General features: G+C 31.3%; 9 protein-coding genes across 9 annotated transcripts; 6 read left to right on the top strand and 3 right to left on the bottom strand.

Annotated features, from left to right (window-relative positions):
* Positions 1-972: 972 nt before the first annotated feature.
* On the top strand, positions 973-4,359 carry BX663DRAFT_472615 (oxoglutarate dehydrogenase, E1 component). Its single transcript, XM_051524180.1, has 3 exons — positions 973-1,627; positions 1,713-1,948; positions 2,064-4,359. The coding sequence occupies exons 1-3, from the start codon at positions 1,000-1,002 to the stop codon at positions 4,278-4,280; spliced, it is 3,081 nt and encodes a 1,026-aa protein (XP_051382959.1). The 5' UTR covers positions 973-999; the 3' UTR covers positions 4,281-4,359.
* Positions 4,360-4,836: 477 nt separating this feature from the next.
* Positions 4,837-5,860, top strand: BX663DRAFT_509057 (uncharacterized protein). The gene is made up of 6 exons (XM_051527567.1): positions 4,837-4,873; positions 4,950-5,099; positions 5,175-5,243; positions 5,382-5,493; positions 5,567-5,664; positions 5,716-5,860. Exons 1-6 carry the CDS (start codon positions 4,871-4,873, stop codon positions 5,749-5,751), a joined length of 468 nt encoding a protein of 155 aa, XP_051382958.1. The 5' UTR covers positions 4,837-4,870; the 3' UTR covers positions 5,752-5,860.
* Positions 5,630-7,979, bottom strand: BX663DRAFT_509054 (phosphoenolpyruvate carboxykinase [ATP]). The gene is made up of 6 exons (XM_051527566.1): positions 7,635-7,979; positions 7,185-7,562; positions 7,009-7,117; positions 6,647-6,913; positions 5,716-6,547; positions 5,630-5,664 (listed from the first exon to the last, which is right to left on the bottom strand). Exons 1-5 carry the CDS (start codon positions 7,917-7,919, stop codon positions 5,925-5,927), a joined length of 1,662 nt encoding a protein of 553 aa, XP_051382957.1. The 5' UTR covers positions 7,920-7,979; the 3' UTR covers positions 5,630-5,664; positions 5,716-5,924.
* Positions 7,980-10,768: 2,789 nt separating this feature from the next.
* On the top strand, positions 10,769-11,327 carry BX663DRAFT_56549 (uncharacterized protein). The gene has a single exon (XM_051532086.1). It carries the CDS (start codon positions 10,872-10,874, stop codon positions 11,226-11,228), a length of 357 nt encoding a protein of 118 aa, XP_051382956.1. The 5' UTR covers positions 10,769-10,871; the 3' UTR covers positions 11,229-11,327.
* BX663DRAFT_561049 (uncharacterized protein) lies at positions 11,135-13,006 on the top strand (the record flags this gene model as incomplete). Its single annotated transcript, XM_051531914.1, has 4 exons — positions 11,135-11,583; positions 11,660-11,809; positions 11,880-12,209; positions 12,309-13,006. The coding sequence occupies exons 1-4, from the start codon at positions 11,475-11,477 to the stop codon at positions 13,004-13,006; spliced, it is 1,287 nt and encodes a 428-aa protein (XP_051382955.1). The 5' UTR covers positions 11,135-11,474.
* A 6-nt stretch (positions 13,007-13,012) lies between these two features.
* BX663DRAFT_509051 (ribosomal protein L17) lies at positions 13,013-13,761 on the bottom strand. Its single transcript, XM_051527565.1, has 2 exons — positions 13,492-13,761; positions 13,013-13,425 (listed from the first exon to the last, which is right to left on the bottom strand). The coding sequence occupies exons 1-2, from the start codon at positions 13,702-13,704 to the stop codon at positions 13,063-13,065; spliced, it is 576 nt and encodes a 191-aa protein (XP_051382954.1). The 5' UTR covers positions 13,705-13,761; the 3' UTR covers positions 13,013-13,062.
* A 143-nt stretch (positions 13,762-13,904) lies between these two features.
* BX663DRAFT_551830 (uncharacterized protein) lies at positions 13,905-15,417 on the top strand (the record flags this gene model as incomplete). The annotated part of the gene is made up of 5 exons (XM_051531314.1): positions 13,905-13,962; positions 14,053-14,273; positions 14,356-14,839; positions 14,920-14,994; positions 15,137-15,417. 5 exons carry the CDS (start codon positions 13,905-13,907, stop codon positions 15,415-15,417), a joined length of 1,119 nt encoding a protein of 372 aa, XP_051382953.1.
* Positions 15,418-15,868: 451 nt separating this feature from the next.
* Positions 15,869-16,837, top strand: BX663DRAFT_531088 (uncharacterized protein; the record flags this gene model as incomplete). Its single annotated transcript, XM_051530356.1, has 4 exons — positions 15,869-15,886; positions 15,953-16,059; positions 16,132-16,431; positions 16,501-16,837. The coding sequence occupies 4 exons, from the start codon at positions 15,869-15,871 to the stop codon at positions 16,835-16,837; spliced, it is 762 nt and encodes a 253-aa protein (XP_051382952.1).
* Positions 16,838-16,874: 37 nt separating this feature from the next.
* On the bottom strand, positions 16,875-17,359 carry BX663DRAFT_509042 (SCP2 sterol-binding domain-containing protein). Its single transcript, XM_051527564.1, has one exon. The coding sequence runs from the start codon at positions 17,322-17,324 to the stop codon at positions 16,932-16,934; it is 393 nt and encodes a 130-aa protein (XP_051382951.1). The 5' UTR covers positions 17,325-17,359; the 3' UTR covers positions 16,875-16,931.
* Positions 17,360-17,612: the final 253 nt, after the last annotated feature.

Below are 17,612 nucleotides of genomic sequence, written 5' to 3'. Positions count from 1 at the left end.
CATTTTCCTTAGTTTCTCGAAACACAAAGTATATTTTAATGTTTCGATACTAGTAGCAGGATTAGCAGCCACAAGAGTAGTGGAAGTATATATAATCCCAAAAGAAAAATCCGTGTAATCATAAAAGAAAATGACCTACACAAAGATAAAAAGTGCATAACACAAGTGGGATGAGGTCAGAACCTATCTCCACGAATGACTCTATTCTTCAACAAGAGCGAAAAGTCTATCAGAAAATACTAGTCCAAAGGATAAAAGGAACGAGAAAAAAAAATTAGTGAATTTATTTCTCAAATATGAATGTAGCTGAAGGACAACCATAGATGCATTTTAATTTTTTTTTTTTTTTTTTTGTATAAGGTTACAGCTATCTTTGTAGTAAAAATAATCGTTGCATATTATCGAAAGATAATCCAAATTGATTTTAAATATCTTCAGAATAAGAAAATTTTAAACATGAAGATGCATAATAAATATAATTTACGAATCAGATAAACCAGCTTAGAAATCAGATTAACTTGTCATCACAGCCTAACAATTACTTTAATTTGAATATTTCAATCACATTGTTACTGCTGAAAAAATAAGTACAAGATAGAAAGAATGATCTAATAAACCTGATTTCAAAAACTCGTGCAGAAAGGCGCCAAATTAATTAAAATTTTTTCTACCAAATTATAAGCATATCAATACCAAAAAAAAAAAAAAAAAAAAAAAAAAAAAAAAATAATGAAAATAAAAAAAACATTTACCAAATTTTTGAATTACTTTTTTCCATTTGTTTTGGAAAAATTAAGTAACAGCATTTAATTCTTTTTTTTTTTTTTTTTTTTTTTTTTTTTTTACCCCATATCGAAAACTAACCTTAATTTTTTAACCCCCTCCCCTTTCTTATTTTTTTTTTTTATTTACATATATATTCATACACACATATTTATTTATTTGCTTTTTTACTTTTACTTTTATTTTTATTTTTTTTTTAAAAAAAAACCTTTCATTATGTATAGGTTATCGAGACTATCAAATACATTAAGACCTTCAATTAAGGCATTTCCCGGAATTACTCGTCATTCCCCCATTCGTTCTTCTTATGCTCTCTTCCATACCAACAAAGCAAGTCTTGCTGCACCAGAAAAAGCAGATGGTTTCTTGCAAGGGAATTCTGCAAACTATATTGAAGAAATGTATGAGGCCTGGTTAAAGGATCCTAGTGCAGTGCACTTATCTTGGCAAGTTTATTTTAAAAATATGACTAATGGTGTTAGTCCAGCCTATTCTCCTCCTCCTACTATCGTACCTTCAGCTAGTGCTCGTTTACCTGTCTTGCCCGGTGATGGTATCACAGGCAGTTCCTCTGAAGTCATCGATCATATGAAGATTCAACTTTTAACAAGAGCATATCAAGTTCGCGGTCATCATATTGCAAATTTGGATCCTTTAGGTATTCAACATGCTGGCCTTAATTCTTTTACTCCCCCTCCTGAATTGAATCATACATATTATGGTTTTAAAGATGCTGATCTTGACAGAACTTTTACCATTGGTCCTGGTATCTTGCCTGCTTTTACCAAGAATGGTACTACTCTTACCCTTCGTGAAATCATTTCTCATTTAAAGAAGATATATTGTAAGTCATATATATATATATAAAGGAGCTAAGAGAAAAAGGGAAAAGAGAGATTATTTACTTTTTATATATACATATATATAAGGTGGTTCAATTGGTGTAGAATATATTCATATCCCTGATCGTGCACAATGTGATTGGATTCGTGAACGTATCGAAACTCCTCAACCTTACAAGTATTCTACTGAAGAAAAGAAAGTAATTTTTGATCGTTTAACTTGGTCTGATAGTTTTGAGCGTTTTGTTGCTTCCAAATACCCTTCTGAAAAGCGTTTTGGTCTTGAAGGTGGCGAAACTTTGATTCCTGGTATGAAAGCCATGGTAAGTTATCTTTTTTTTTTAAAAAAAAAAATAAAAAAAAAATAAAAAATAAAAAAGAGAGAGAATCATTTATTAATTATTCCTATATAAATAAATATATAAATATTCATAAAAGATTGATCGTGCTGTTGATCTTGGTGTAGAATCTATTGTCATTGGTATGCCTCATCGTGGTCGTTTGAATGTGCTATCTAATGTTGTACGTAAGCCCAATGAATCTATTTTCTGTGAATTCAGTGGCGCTCTTGAACCTTCTGAAGAAGGATCTGGTGATGTTAAATACCATCTTGGTATGAATTACGTTCGTCCTACTCCCTCTGGTAAACGAGTTCATCTTTCATTAGTCGCCAATCCTTCTCACTTGGAGGCAGTGGATCCTGTTGTACTTGGTAAGACACGTGCACTTCAATTCTATGGCAAGGATACGAATGGAGATCGTGCAATGGCTGTTTTAATTCATGGTGATGCTGCCTTTGCTGGCCAAGGTATTGTTTACGAAACTATGGGTTTCCATGATCTCCCTTCTTATTCTACAGGTGGTACCATCCATGTTGTTGTAAATAACCAGATTGGTTTTACAACAGATCCTCGTTATGGTCGTTCCACTCCTTACTGTACTGATATTGCCAAGTCTATTAATGCTCCCATCTTCCATGTCAATGGTGATGATGCAGAGGCTGTGACGTATGTTATGCAATTGGCCGCAGACTGGCGTCAAAATTTCCACAAGGATGTTGTGATTGATTTAGTCTGTTACCGTAAACATGGCCATAATGAAACTGACCAGCCTATGTTCACACAACCTCGTATGTATGATGCCATCACTAAACAAACACCTGTAGCTGAAAAATATGAAGTCCAATTGAAGGAAGAAGGATCTCTCTCTGAAGAAGAGATCAAGGCTACAAAGAAACGTGTTTGGAATATTCTCGAAGAAAGCTACTCTCGTAGTAAGGATTATAAGCCTACTTCTAGTGAATGGCTTTCTAGTTCATGGCCTGGATTCAAATCACCTAAAGAATTAGCTGAGGAGAATTTACCACATTACCCTACAGGTATTCCACGTGAAGCCCTTCAAACAGTCGGTAAGGCGCTCAATACTTTACCCCATAACTTTAATATTCATCGTAACTTGAAGCGTATCCTTCAGAATCGTGAAAAGTCATTGAAGGAAGGTAAGGATATTGATTGGTCTACTGCTGAAGCTTTAGCATGGGGTTCCTTACTAGCAGAGGGGCGACATGTCCGTATTTCTGGTCAAGATGTTGAACGTGGTACTTTCTCTCAACGTCATGCAGTTCTTCATGATCAAAAAGATGGATCACTCTATACTCTCTTAAATCATATTAGTCCAGAACAAGGTATGCTTTCAATTTCCAATTCCTCCTTATCCGAATATGGTGTCCTTGGCTTTGAACTTGGTTATTCCTTAGTCAACCCCGATTCTCTCGTTGTCTGGGAAGCACAATTTGGTGATTTTGCCAACACAGCTCAAGTCATTGTAGATCAATTTTTAGCAGCTGGTGAACAAAAATGGCTTCAACGCTCTGGTCTTGTTCTGTCTTTACCTCATGGTTATGATGGCCAAGGACCCGAACACTCATCTGCACGTATTGAACGTTACTTACAACTCTGTGATGATGATCCATACCACTACCCTAGCCCTGAAAAGCTCTCGAGACAACACCAAGACTGTAACATGCAAGTTGTTTATGCCTCTACACCCTCACAATACTTCCACGTCTTGCGTCGTCAAATCTGTCGCCAATTCCGTAAGCCTCTCATCTTGCCCTTCTCCAAGTCCCTCTTAAGACATCCCATGGCACGTTCTCGTCTTGAAGAAATGACAGGGGAGAGCCACTTCCAACTCTACTTGCCTGAAGAGCATCCTGACCATCTAGTCCAACCCGAACAAGTCAAAAAGCATGTCCTCTGTAGTGGTCAAGTCTATTATGCACTTCTTAAGGCACGTGAACAGAATGGTATGAACGATATTGCCATCTCTCGAGTAGAGCAATTGAATCCATTCCCTTATGAACAAATTAAGCAACATGCAGATAAGTATCCTAACGCAGAGATTATATGGTGTCAGGAAGAACCTATGAATATGGGGGCATGGCAACATGTTCAACCACGTATCACCACATCACTTTCACAAACACAATATCATCAAGGTAAATCACCTAAATATGCTGGTCGTGCACCCTCTGCTTCTGTTGCTACAGGTAACAAGAAGAAGCATTTCCAAGAGGAATACGGACTTTTGAGTCAGGCTTTGATTGGTGAAGTTCGTAAACCTAAAGAAATCACTCAAGGTACTCCTGTCTGGTAAAAAAAAAATAAAGGTCTATTTTTTTTTTTTTTAATTTATTAGAATTTGTGTGTTGTATTCTTCATTTATATAAATATGTTATTATTATTATTATTTACTTGAAAAAAAAATAAAAAAAAATAAAATAGAATGGGAATTTACATCCTAATTATTGAAAAAGTAGCTATATAAGTTGATTCAGAATCAAGATCATGTGGTTCTTTCTCTTTCGTTTAAGTACAAGGGAAAATTTTACAAATTGTGAGACATCAAACTTCCATATTTGTTTCTTGAATATTTTATAAAAATTTCCCAATACATAATTTATAATATTTTTCTGAAATAGTTATAGTAACAAAAAAAAAAAAAAAAAAAAAAAAAAAAAAAAAAGGAAAGGAAAGGAAAGGAAAGACTTGAAGTGATGTAGTACCGTTTTATATATAGAATAACATGATTTTCTATAGATTTAAAGGGGAGGGATTAATATGCATTACCGTGAACAAACAAACCCAAAAAAAAAAAAAAAAAAAAAAAAGAATAAAAAAAAAAATATAATTTTTCCCAAGTTTTATTTCTTATTCTTATTGTTTTTCTTTTCATTTATTTAAAAGATGGTAAATGATTTATCAAAAAAAAAAAAAAGAAAGAAAAAAAAAGTTAATTTCCTCTTTTTCCTTTGGCATATAATAGACAGGATCCATAATCACTGAAGCTGAAATTGATCACTTGTATACCAAGTTTGAAGAGCTTACCAAAGGAAATGGCCTAACTGCCGAAACTTTGAAGAAAATATATAAAGTTGCTCAAGTTGAAGTCACTGATGAAGAAATTAATGCCCAAGTAAGTGAATCATTAGGAAATAAGTATACAAACATATGTATTTATTTCTTTATTATATTTTTTTTTAAAAAAAAGATTCGAGCTGCTGATGCTAAAGGTAATGGAAAAATTGATTTTGAAGACTTTTTAGCTGTTATGACGAAGGTAAAGAACCTTTTTTTTTCCACAATCTCTGTCTCTCTTTCCCTCCTTCTTCTACTTTCTCTATTCTCCTTTCTTTCTACTCCACCCTCCCTTTTTTTTTATCGAAATATATTTTATATATTAACATCGTTATTATAGCAACATGAGATTGATTCTGAAGCTGGTGTTTATAAAGTTTTTCATTTACTTGATACAGATAATGATGGTCAAATAAGTGGTGCTGATTTAAAGCGGGGTGCTTCTTTATTCGGTAATAAGAAAAAAAAAAAAAAGAAGATTTTCATATAGATATGAATATAAGGCTGATAAATCTCCTATTTTAGGTAAATCTCTTACTGAAACTGATATTGAAGAAATGATGGCATCTGCAGATGTTGATGGTGATGGCATGATAAACTATGAAGAATTTTTAAAGATTATGGTAAGAATAAATAAGTATAAATAGCATGTCATTTTAATTTTTATTTTGTAGACGCCATCTAAAGTTAATGGACAAACCATTTTCTAATACACCTTCAGATACACACACACACACACACACGCACACACGCACAAATCAAGGGGGAAGGAAATAGGGTAGAAGCTAATTATCTCTCTTTCTTTTCTTTCTTTCTTTATTCAATATAATAATAAAAGATCATATACAAGTTCTGCTATTTATTTATTTTCTTTCTTTCTTTTTTAAATACGTGGGCCCGCTTGATATGTTTCAGGACTAGCTTCATCTTGAAAATTCTTAAAATTCTCGATAAACATATTAGCAACATCTTTAAGAGACTCATCAAAGTCCCTGAGGTCACTTTGCCATGCCCTTCTTGGATGAAGTAATTGTTTTGGGACACCTTGAACGGTAGTTGGAATGTTGAAATTAAATATTTCATAATTTTCATATTCTTGATTTTCAACAAGTGAACCATTATGGATAGCATCCAAGATGGCACGTGTATACTTTAAGGGACATCGCTTACCACCATTTTTTGCAGAGTTACCAATCCAGCCTGTATTAATTAACCAAGCATCAACATCATGCTTGCTCATCTTGTCCGCTAACATTGTGGCATATTTTTGTGGATGAAGGACTAAGAAAGGTGCACCAAAACAGGCGCTAAAGGTGGGTGTAGGTTCAACAATACCATCTTCTGTACCAGCCACTTTTGTTGTATAACCTGAAATAAAATGATACATAACTTGACTAGAGGATAATTTAGAAACAGGTGGAATAACACCGAATGCATCACAGGTCAATAAAATTATATTTTTAGGATGGCCACTTAAGCAAGGAATCTTGGCATTAGGAATATAATCTAATTATGGATGTAATATGTATACATGTATATATATATATATATATATATGTATGTATTTAAATAAGCTTTTTTTTTATATCTATCTTATTATTTTACCAATTGGATAAGCACATCGCGTATTTTCAGTCAAATAATCATCCTCATAATCAACTTCACGAGATTCTGCATTTAGAACAACATTTTCAAGAACAGAACCAAATCGTATAGCTTTGAAGATCTCTGGTTCCTTTTCCATAGATAAATCAATACACTTTGCATAACAACCTCCTTCAATATTAAATATGCCAGTTTCACTCCAACAATGTTCATCATCTCCGATTAAACGTCGTTTAGAATCAGCACTTAATGTCGTCTTACCCGTACCTTTTTTTTTTTTTTTTTTTTTTTTTTTTTTTTTTTTTGTTAAGATATTTATTTATAATTGTGTTTTTTTTTTCAAGCTCTATTTTTTTTTCTACCTGAAAGACCAAAGAAAAGAGAGACATCACCATTAGGGCCTTCATTTGCAGATGAATGTAAAGAAAGTACACCCGCTTTTGGCATCAAATAATGCATTACTGTAAAAATCTATTGATATCAGAATATGAATAATAAATAATGAACAAAAGGATATTTCTCTCTCTCTCTCTCTTACTCCTTTCTTCATTTCACCAGCGTATTCAGAACCAAGAATAACCATTTCATGACGTTTAAAGTTAATAGAAATAGAGGTAGTCGAAGTCATACCAGTTGTATAACGATTAGCAGGAAACTCACCAGCGTTAAAGATGGTAAAATCAGGAGTCCCAAAGTTTTCAATTTCTTTTTCAGTAGGTCTAATTAGCATGTTGTGCATAAATAAAGCATGATAAGCCCTAGAAGCAATCACTCTTATCTTTTTACGATATCTGGGATCCCAGCCTGCAAATCCGTCAAAGACATAAAGACGAGGATGCGTATTCAGATAATCAATAGCTCTTTCACGATTAATTAAAAAGACTCTTTCACTCATTTTAGTATTTATAGGACCCCACTTGAAAATAATAACATTCATATTCGTGAGATCATTATGATTATCACTCATTTTATTAGTATTATCACTTACCCAAATATCTTTTTTCGTCGTTTCCTCTTCAACAATACGTTTATCTTTCGGACTTCTACCTGTCTTTTTACCAGAATAGGAACATAAAGCACCTGTAGAAGAGATAACTGTACCAAATTCATGTGTTAAAGCCTCTTCATAAAGTACAGCTACAGAAGGATTATGTTTGATTGTAACTTTATCGTAATCAATACCAGCCATCGTATGAAGATCCTCTTCTACTTTTGTATGAACAGTAGGGGATCCAGGTCTGGAAGAGCCAGGACGATTATTACCAATAGTCATTTTTTTTTTTGGATAAAAGAAAAAAAATAAAATAAAATAAAAAAAGAAGCTAATTCATATTGATTTTATGCTTTTGTATTCTTATTTAATGAGAAAAAAAAATAGATAACTACAATACACACATATACATATTTTAAGGAGAATTTGTTTACGTCAAATGATTAATTTATGCAGCAATTTTTAGTGATTGTTCAACATATTTAAACTGATTTGAATACAGTAAATTAAAAGAAAATTGAGATATAAACGTGTTGAGTGAGTTAGTGAGTAAGTTAGATAATAATGAAGAGAAATGATTAAGGTGTGATCATATCATATAATGCAGAGTGAGTATTAGTATAACAACAAAGGCATCTTCCACAATTATATATATATATATATCAAAATGCTGCTTAAAACTAACCTACATAATGTATAAAATATAACAGATTATTTATATTACTACTATACTTGTATATATTAAAGAGTTACTATTATCTTGAATAATTTTTCGCACTAAGAAATGCTTCTTTCCATTTCTTCTTCTTCACGGACAGCCGTAGTCCAAGTTAATAACAGATTATGCTCAAAAGCAATTATTTCAACTTGGATATTAGTTGTTTATCCCAACATAAATACTAAATTCATCCTTCTACGACGTCTGACTAAGATACTTTATTATTCATAGATATAATCATAATTCTTTCGCGTAAATTAATCATCAATAGAAAGCAGATCATGTCTAATACCTTCTTTTACTTTCAAACCAGTACTTTTTTCGATAGGATTCAAAAATGGAAAATATAAATGAAAATAGATGCCTTTTTTTTTCTTCTTTAGTCTTCTCGCCGCTTAACTATATTTCTAATATCGCACGTTTTCATGACTCAGGGTGTTATTTATAACAAAACACGTCTCTGGAATAATAAAAAAATCTTTTTATAATCGCCTTTTCTCGCTTTCATTTTTTTTTTTTTTTGTATCAATTAACCTATTCACTAGTGTTAGTTTTATATTGCATCATTTTTTTTTTCATACAAGATATCTATACTTGGTTGATAAACTAGCAGAAAAGTGTATAAAATGCATTTCTAGCGTCTCAAGCGATAATATATATTTTTTGCATTATTATTTTTTTTTGTTTGTTTTCTTCCCTCCTGCGTCTACTTATCTTATACGCTGAATCCAGAGCTGGAATAGATTCAATGACACTATAAAAGGATAAATAAAATAGTTATGTAAACATTGATTACATAAGATAATGCTCTATTTATGGTTTGTAAGTAAAATAATTCATTCTACATTTTTTATTCTTTTCTAGACAAATCAAAAGATACAGATGCTGTGCTTATCTTTTATTTTTTGAATGACATGAGATATCAATGTTGACTGACCGCCTTTTAACTTGTAGTAGATACGATATAGATGACATTGATTGTTAAAGTCAAATAGAAAGTTTTCCCAATCAAACAAAATGTTGTCATTTTCGAACCTTTAAAAGCTAGTTAACTAACAAAAAAAAAAAAAAAAAAAAAAAAGTCTCGCATCGTCGTCCAAAACAACAAATAAAAATAGGCATACCATTTTCCTCTTTTGATTCATCTAGAAAAGAACGGATATTGTCTTTTGTTTCTCATGTATGTCATCATACATAAGAATAAGTATTATCAGTTGATGACTTATAATTACTACTTTTGATTATCGTGAAAAAATCTTGTGAATTCAGCATTTTAATATGATTTCATATGATTTCAATTTCATAAATTATTGTTGTTGTTAGAAAACAATAATGTGAATTATCCAATCAAATAAATAATTACATATATTAAAGCGGCGATTTAAAATGAATCATTGTATTATTCCAAAAAAAAAAAAAAAAGAAAAGAAAAAAAAAAAGAAAAAATTGTCAAAAGACGTCAAAGTTTTTGTTCACGTTGAAATCAAAATGATTTTTTTTTATTAAAATGCAATAAGAGTTATTATGATTAAGATATTAATATTATATTCTAATAAATAAATTAATTTGAAAGACTTGTATATGATAGTAGTTTAAGGTAATGAACTAGTGATTCTTCTTTCTATAGAATTGACAATTAAATGATAGTGCAGTAATTCAATTATTGCTTGGCAGTAGTAGAAGTAGATCGAGTAAAGAAAATCACATCATCTTTGCATTCTTGTACATATGCGAGAAAAGCAGCGGCACCAACAAGAGTATAAGCAGACTTTTTAGTAGCAATTGTACGAGCAATACGAGAATATAACATTTTGAAAGATAAATAAATAAAAAATAAAAAATAAAAAAAAATTTTTTTTAAGAAAATAAATAAAAAATAGCGTCGTATTTATAATGATTGCAGTAAGTGATATATTGTTTGCAGCTGCTGCTATGGAGACTTATGCTCCGTTCCAAATTATCAGTGTAGCCCTGAAATCTATATTTGTATACATGTATTATTTACCTGTAATATCCCGGCGATTCCTTTTAATTAAGCTTTTGATCTATTTTACTAAAGAAATGTAAAAAGGAGGGAGAGGGGTTTGCTCTAACAGGAGTAATAGTAGTAGTAGTAGTAGTAGTAGCTGTCATCATTCCAAAATTATGTACTTGACTTACAAACTAAGATTCTAATTTAATGTTTCGTCAAATTAACAGACTAACAATTTTATACTTTTTTTTTTATGATAAAGTTTATAGAAAATGTTTGTCTCGATCATTGGTTTAGTAATAATAAGAATGATTATTGGCTATTAGTAAAATTCATCCATATCAAAAAGAGTAACTCAAATTCAATGCTTATAAAAATTACTAATCATTGGTTATCACTTTTATTGAATGTAATGTATTCTCTTTTATTCTGATTTGAAAGCTTTCTTTCTTAAAATTGTAGTATAATGAATCAAGTTATTTCACTCATTTCGTAGTTACATATTCATATAATAAACTTGTAATAGCTTGCATTCGTAAATGCAATGTACCTAATAAGTAAATATTTGTTAGATTCTACACTTGTAAAGAATTATATAGGAGGAATTATTATATATATGAATATGTACATTTTTTTTTCAAAAAATAAAAATAAAAATAAAAATAAAAATAAAAATAAAAATAAAATTAAAAAAGTTACTTGTGTAATTAAAAACAACAGTTATTTCTCCCTCCCTCCTCCCTCCCTTCCCCCACTCCCACTCTTTTATAGATACGCTTTTTTTTATTATTATTATTGTTTATCATTCAAATCTTATCTATTATTTGTGACATGTAGCAGCAGCAGCAGCAGCAGCCTCATTATACAGAATTTTGATAAAAGTTATTTATTTTTCATTTAACACATATGCCAATGTTAATGTATTTAGTACAATTTGAAGGCATCACAGGATACCCCTTACTTTGCCAAGAAAAAAAAATATATATTTATATAGTAAAGTAGTTTATAATCTTTCTTTATCCCTTATTTTCTTTATCATATATAATCTCCACTTTTTTTTGGTTTCTTTTTTTTTCTTTTTATATTCATATATATTAAAAAAAAACTCCGTTCTATTGTTCTTGTGTGACCTTCGTTTTATTAATCAATGATTTTCCAAAGAAATACCGACTTGTTATCGATCCGTAATTTTTATATTACTACTGGTGGTGGATATGAGAAAGCAATAGCTTATGGCCCTGGTTCAGTTATAAATGGTAACAACAGTGTAGATAAAAAAAGAAATGAAATGATATTGAAAAAGGAAAGCTTATTCTATGATGTATATAATAGGGTCATTAACAATTACGAATGATAAGCCTTTGTCTGCTTATAATATACGTGTCATATTTAAATGCGAAGAAATCGATACATCTAAAAAAGAAAAAATAACGACTACGCTATTTTCTATTGATAGTGTTATCTGGGGTAATTTAAGAGAAGGTAGTAGTAAAGTTTAATATGTGTATATGTGTATATATTCATTCATAGTAAAATATTACGTAATATTTAGAGAGTCATCAGCAACCCAATGAATTATCAAATGGTAGTCATATGTACTTATTTGCTGTTCGATTACCTCATGTCAATTATCCCCCTTCTATGCAAAAATATCATTTTGCTCATCATCGTATTAAATACTCTTTACAAGGCTTCTTAGACTTGACATCTCTTCCATCTCCTTATACAACACCCATTGTCCCTGTTCTCTATCTACCTTTTATTACAAGCCATGCTATGCCTTCTAAAAGAATGACACAACTTTGGCTATTTCATCAAAAAGAAGAAATAAATAAACGAATTGGAATTACTGCAGAATTAATCAAACCAGTTTATTGTCCAGGTAAAGATAAATCCCGTCACTTGTCATAGTTTATAGAATCCCCTTTTATATATATAAATATTTATATAAATATTTATATGTACGTATGTATTTATGTAGGTGACATCTGTACTATCAAAATGACAACTAATAATAAATCTGGAACAAAAATTAGTAGTGTTCAAATTGCATTCGTGGCCATCTTAACTACCTCTTCTTCTTCAGTGAATGATGATCATGTTGAAATAGTAGAATATACTCATAAAAGACATACTTTATTAACTGAATCATTTTACGTCTCTATTCCTAAATATGCACAAGAACACCAAGACGTTTTTCAATTTCATTTACCTATTCAATTAGTGCCTACTTTTACTAATAAGCTAGGGAAATTGATTGATATTGCCTATGAGGTCAATCTGTCTATCATCCCTTATCATCAACAAGGTGCTTCTCTTTTATTTCGTCATCATAATACCGTGGTCGTAACAGATGATACGACAGCTACAGAATCTAATACTATTTCTTTACCTATCATTATCGGTACTATACCCTCTACTTATCCTCTTTTAGCTCATCAAGACCCTCCTGTCATCATGACTGTAGATGACGATGTGAATGATTCAACCTTATTACCTACCTTTATACCCACTATTGATTCTCCTGAAGCAGTTGTAAATGACTGTTATCGGGATTATTCTGTATCACCTTCAAATTCATTTCAAGTTGCTTCAGGACTACAAGACATAGAGGAGCTTACTAATCATGTTCAACAAGACGCTAGTGGCTATCTTATGGTGCCTGATACAAGACAATAAATGATATAAATCTATATATTCTTTTTATTCAATAAAATAATATATACATATATAAACTATAAATTGTTGACCATCTTGTTTTGAACTTCATTTTCAATGCTTTCTATTGAATTTGAAAACTGAACCTTTTTCAAATCTCGAATAAGTGATTTTGACAGCCCAAGATCCTTCACCTTTTGTTCATCATTCAAAAGCTCAGTGACAGATACAGTTGATGTCGATTTAAATTTATTAGCCAAAGTTGAAGTTATCATTTCTCGTTTAAGGTCATTAGGTCCGTCAATATATTCAATAACTGCCATCGGTGCATTGTCACCGTATCTTTTGCCTATTCTTTGTATACGTGTATATCCTCCTTGTCTATTAGCAAATCGAGGTGCAAGCTCTTCAAATAATTTAGGTATAGTGACATCTCGGCTCTAAAAGAAAAAGAAATTCAACATTCTAAACTCAATTATTATTATTATTATTTCTTCAAGTGTTACATTAAGATATCCAAGTGCCTTTCTCTTTGCTTCAACGTCTCCCTTTTTACCAAGAGTGATCATGGAATCGGCTATGGGCTGAATGGTCTTTGCTTTTGCAACTGTAGTTTCAATACGACCATGTTCAATAAGTGAAGATACAAGATTACGAAGTAATGCTTTTCTATGTCCTGAAGGGCGATTCAATCGACGCAAATGTTTACCGTGATGCATTGAAATGTATATGTATACGAATATATGTATATATTTATATATTTTTATATAAAAAGGAAATATCAGTTTTTACCCTTGCCTTCTATACCCCGCCTTTTCCTATAAAAAAAAAAAAAAAAAACGGCTGCTTAAGACGTGACTTGCCATGATTCTGAATACCTGTAATAAAAGTTTATTTTTCCTTTTTCTACCTTCACACTATGTTTGCGAAAAGTATTTTACAACCTACATTCCCATTCAAGCAAATAGTTTTAAAACGTACAAGACACTTTATATATACATTTATATGGATTGATTTATTAACAACTATTTTCTTTTTTTTTTCCTTCTTCTTATTATCTTATTTAGCTACTTCATTGGCTCGTTCCTTTGTTAGTACACATGTATTTCAGTTTCAAGAGAAAGATGAGCGACATAAAGGTGACCACTATTGTCTAGTGCCCAATCGTAGTTTAATTGAATTGGATGGACATGATACAGCAAAGTTCTTACAAGGCTTGATTACTAATCATATGCCCAAGATATCACCTGGTGGAGATGGATTTTATACTGCATTTCTAACACCATCTGTAAGAAAAAAAAATGCATCTAATTTGCCTGTGCTTTCTTTTTCTTTCTTTTTTTTTTAATCCCTTCTCTTTTTTATCTTAGGGACGTATGCTTTATGACACTTTTATTTACCCAGTCAATGTTGGTGTCAACTTTCCACATCCCAAGTTTTTAATCGAATGTCCTACATCATCAAAACAAGAACTAATAAAACATCTGAGACGATATCTTTTGCGTTCTAAAATCAAGATACGTGATTGTTCTGACGAATATAAATTATGGCAGATATGGGGACCTAGTTTACGTTCCTTTTCCGATCCGAAATTAGTGAAGGAAAGGGTGAGGATTTCAGATATTGGATGTCATGATCCTAGAATACAAGGATTTGGATACAGAGCTATTTTAAAAGCAGAACAGGAGGTACAAACCGTGTTGCCGCAGCCTACTGCAGGCAATTTTGAGGAATTGGATCGCTCTGAATATACAATTAGAAGAATATTGCATGGATTACCTGAAGGACCTGATGATATCTGGCCAGAAGCTTCATTACCACTTGAATCTAATTTTGATTATATGAATGGAGGTAGTAAAAAAAAAAAAAATGCAGTTGAATAGGAATATTTAATTGTGTGTGTGTGTGTGTTTCTTTTTCTTTTTTTTGGCTAGTTGATTTCCGTAAAGGATGTTATGTTGGGCAAGAATTAACTATTCGTACATATCATACAGGTGTTGTTCGTAAACGTATTGTCCCAATACAGATTTATCATAAAGAAGAATCGCAAGTATTATAAAATTTATGCATGAAAATTGATTAGCCGAATAATTCTCTCTCTCTCTCTTTTTTTTTTTTTTTTTTTTTTTTTTTTTTCTAGTGTTCCTAAAGTTCAATCAGTAGATCGATCAAAAGATGTTCCATCTGTACTTTTGCCTCAAACAGAAATTAAACTTGTGGATGGAATGAGTAAAAAAAGTGTAGGCAAAATGGGTTCTGGAATACACAATATTGGATTAGCATTAATGCGATTAGAACATGTACAAAAATCAATCACTGATCCAACTGTGTTATTTAAAATTCCTGAAAATGAGTCTATTCGAATTAAACCCTTTTTACCTGAATGGTGGTCTGTAGAAGAAACAGAAAATAAAAATAATATTTCAATCTAGCAACAGTCCAGTCAGTAATAATAAAAAGCTGGGTTTAACATTTTTATTTTATTTTATTTTCGCTATTAAAATAAAAAAAACTTTTTTTTATTTATTTATTTATCTAATATTATAAAATGGGTAAAAAGAATTCAGAAGACTATAATGGGCGTTCAACAAAGTCTCATGGACATAAATCAACAAGTACAAGAAGTCATGGCAAATCACATTCAAGGTTTCATTTAAATTTTGATTATTATTATTATTATTTTTTTTTTTTTTAGAAAAAAATTAACTTTTTTGATCGTCATTTTTTAAGCTCTGGTAAAGGATCTCGATATGATCGCTATATGAGTACACCAAGTTACATAGAAGAAAGAGAGGGTAAATGAGCAAAGAAGAAAAAGAAAAACAGACATTCATGATCTAACTACATGTAATAGATGAACATAGTTCAGCATCCAACATTCCTATGCCAGTTGTCATGTGGGTAATGTGAATAAGGATTATAATGTATATAAGAACTGGATTTGATCTAACTTTATATATATACAAGGATTTCAAACATTGCGATCCTAAACGTTGTTCAGGCGTCAAATTAGCACGTTGTGATATGTTAAAAACCTTGAAATTAAATCAACGTTTTCGTGGTATTGTTGCAAGGTAAACTAAACTGCTTCTCTCACATAAAAAAAAAAGGAAGGGAAGGTTATAAAATGACATATGTTCATCTAGTCCTGTAGGTGAAAAGGCAGTTTCTCCAGCAGATAGAAAAATTGTCGAAATGTATGGTGCAGGCGTCGTTGATTGCTCTTGGGCTCGCTTAGATGAGGTCCCATTTTCAAAAATCAGAGGACCTACAGATCGTCTTTTGCCTTATTTGATAGCCACTAATCCTGTTAATTATGGGAAGCCCTGGAAATTAAACTGTGCTGAAGCCTTGGCTGCTATTTTTTATATTACCGGCTTTCCTGAACATGGTGAAGAATTGTTATCTAAATTTAAATGGGGACATGCGTTCAAAAAAGTAAACGGGTAATATAATCTCTCTCAAAATATTCTTATCTTGCTTTTGTGTATTCAATCTACGTTATATTCTTCTAGTGGTTTGCTTGCAAGATATGCTAAATGCAAAGATTCAACTGAAGTTGTTGCAGTACAAAATGAATATTTAGCCCAACTAGAGAAAGAAGGACGTAATAAAAAGGAAGACAAGAATAGTGGTGATGAAGTAGAAGACGATGATGATGATGATGATGATGATGATGACTTGTTTCAAAATCATAATCGTGATAATGCTTTTACTGCATTTGACGATGATAGTAGTGAAGAAGAAGATAGTAGCGAAGAAGAAGATAGTGAAGAAGAAGATGACAGTGACGATGATAATCACAGTCTAGAAGTGATTCAAGATAAATTAGGGAATACGCATATTCATTAAAAAAAATTCACACGAAACACGCAAGTGCAAAGGCACATTTATTTTATTTTATTTTTATTCCTTGTAATAAATAAATAAAGTTTACTTTCCTTTCTTACAACTTGGCTTTATTACCAGCAAGATTCTTGAATACAGTATCAAGCTTCGTAGCCAACATCATCTGACCTTTAATCTTGAGTTTACCAGACATAAAAGCCTTTTGACCATTCAATTTACCAGAAGCCAAATCAATAAAGTCAGCGTCAGCAATAGAAATAATAGCATCTGCTTTGCCAGGTCCCTTCCCTTTCATAACCTTCCCATCCTTCTTGAGGTCAACAGTAAACGTCTCTGTCTTTCCTTCACCGTTCTTTATAACAAATTCAAAGATACCATTCACTTGTTTCAATACTTTAGACTTTTCTCCTGCTTCAAGCGCATTCACTGATTGTTGAATATTAGCAAAAACTTCAGAGCTTTGGAATCCTGGTGTTTTAATATCTGACATTATATATATATATATAAAAAATTATTTATTTAAAGGAGAAAAGAAAAAGTTAAACAAAAAAAAAAAAAATAGTGTATTTTTATATTATTTTAAATTTTCACATGTAGTAGGTAAAGCTCTAGCGGGCTTTGAACAATAAAATGTGGAGTAACCGTTATAAAAAATCTAGTAATCACCTTTTGATTCAGTCAGGCTAATAAAGAGATGATGTAAAAACATTATTTTTACTACATAAAATAGTAGTAGTTTTACTGTCATTTCATTAGCAACAATTGGCTATTTTTATTA

Source organism: Cokeromyces recurvatus (assembly GCF_025118155.1).
Source record: "Cokeromyces recurvatus strain NRRL 2243 chromosome Unknown BX663scaffold_12, whole genome shotgun sequence".
NCBI lineage: Eukaryota > Fungi > Mucoromycota > Mucoromycetes > Mucorales > Mucoraceae > Cokeromyces > Cokeromyces recurvatus.
This window is presented reverse-complemented; position numbering and strand designations above follow the sequence as displayed.

Excerpts from the sequence above, each read along its gene's own strand:
- BX663DRAFT_56549 (XM_051532086.1), top strand. The coding sequence starts at position 10,872 with ATGTACCTAATAAGTAAATATTTGTTAGATTCTACACTTGTAAAGAAT.
- BX663DRAFT_509057 (XM_051527567.1), top strand. Across the intron at positions 5,494-5,566 it reads GCGGGGTGCTTCTTTATTCG|GTAAATCTCTTACTGAAACT; the intron begins GTAATAAGAAAA and ends CTCCTATTTTAG. Across the intron at positions 5,665-5,715 it reads AAGAATTTTTAAAGATTATG|ACGCCATCTAAAGTTAATGG; the intron begins GTAAGAATAAAT and ends TTTATTTTGTAG.
- BX663DRAFT_472615 (XM_051524180.1), top strand. The coding sequence starts at position 1,000 with ATGTATAGGTTATCGAGACTATCAAATACATTAAGACCTTCAATTAAG. Across the intron at positions 1,628-1,712 it reads TCATTTAAAGAAGATATATT|GTGGTTCAATTGGTGTAGAA; the intron begins GTAAGTCATATA and ends CATATATATAAG. Across the intron at positions 1,949-2,063 it reads TTCCTGGTATGAAAGCCATG|ATTGATCGTGCTGTTGATCT; the intron begins GTAAGTTATCTT and ends TATTCATAAAAG.
- BX663DRAFT_509042 (XM_051527564.1), bottom strand. The coding sequence starts at position 17,324 with ATGTCAGATATTAAAACACCAGGATTCCAAAGCTCTGAAGTTTTTGCT.
- BX663DRAFT_509054 (XM_051527566.1), bottom strand. The coding sequence starts at position 7,919 with ATGACTATTGGTAATAATCGTCCTGGCTCTTCCAGACCTGGATCCCCT. Across the intron at positions 7,118-7,184 it reads CTGGTGAAATGAAGAAAGGA|ATTTTTACAGTAATGCATTA; the intron begins GTAAGAGAGAGA and ends TGATATCAATAG. Across the intron at positions 6,914-7,008 it reads TCTTTTCTTTGGTCTTTCAG|GTACGGGTAAGACGACATTA; the intron begins GTAGAAAAAAAA and ends AAAAAAAAAAAG.
- BX663DRAFT_509051 (XM_051527565.1), bottom strand. The coding sequence starts at position 13,704 with ATGCATCACGGTAAACATTTGCGTCGATTGAATCGCCCTTCAGGACAT. Across the intron at positions 13,426-13,491 it reads AGGCACTTGGATATCTTAAT|AGCCGAGATGTCACTATACC; the intron begins GTAACACTTGAA and ends TTTTTCTTTTAG.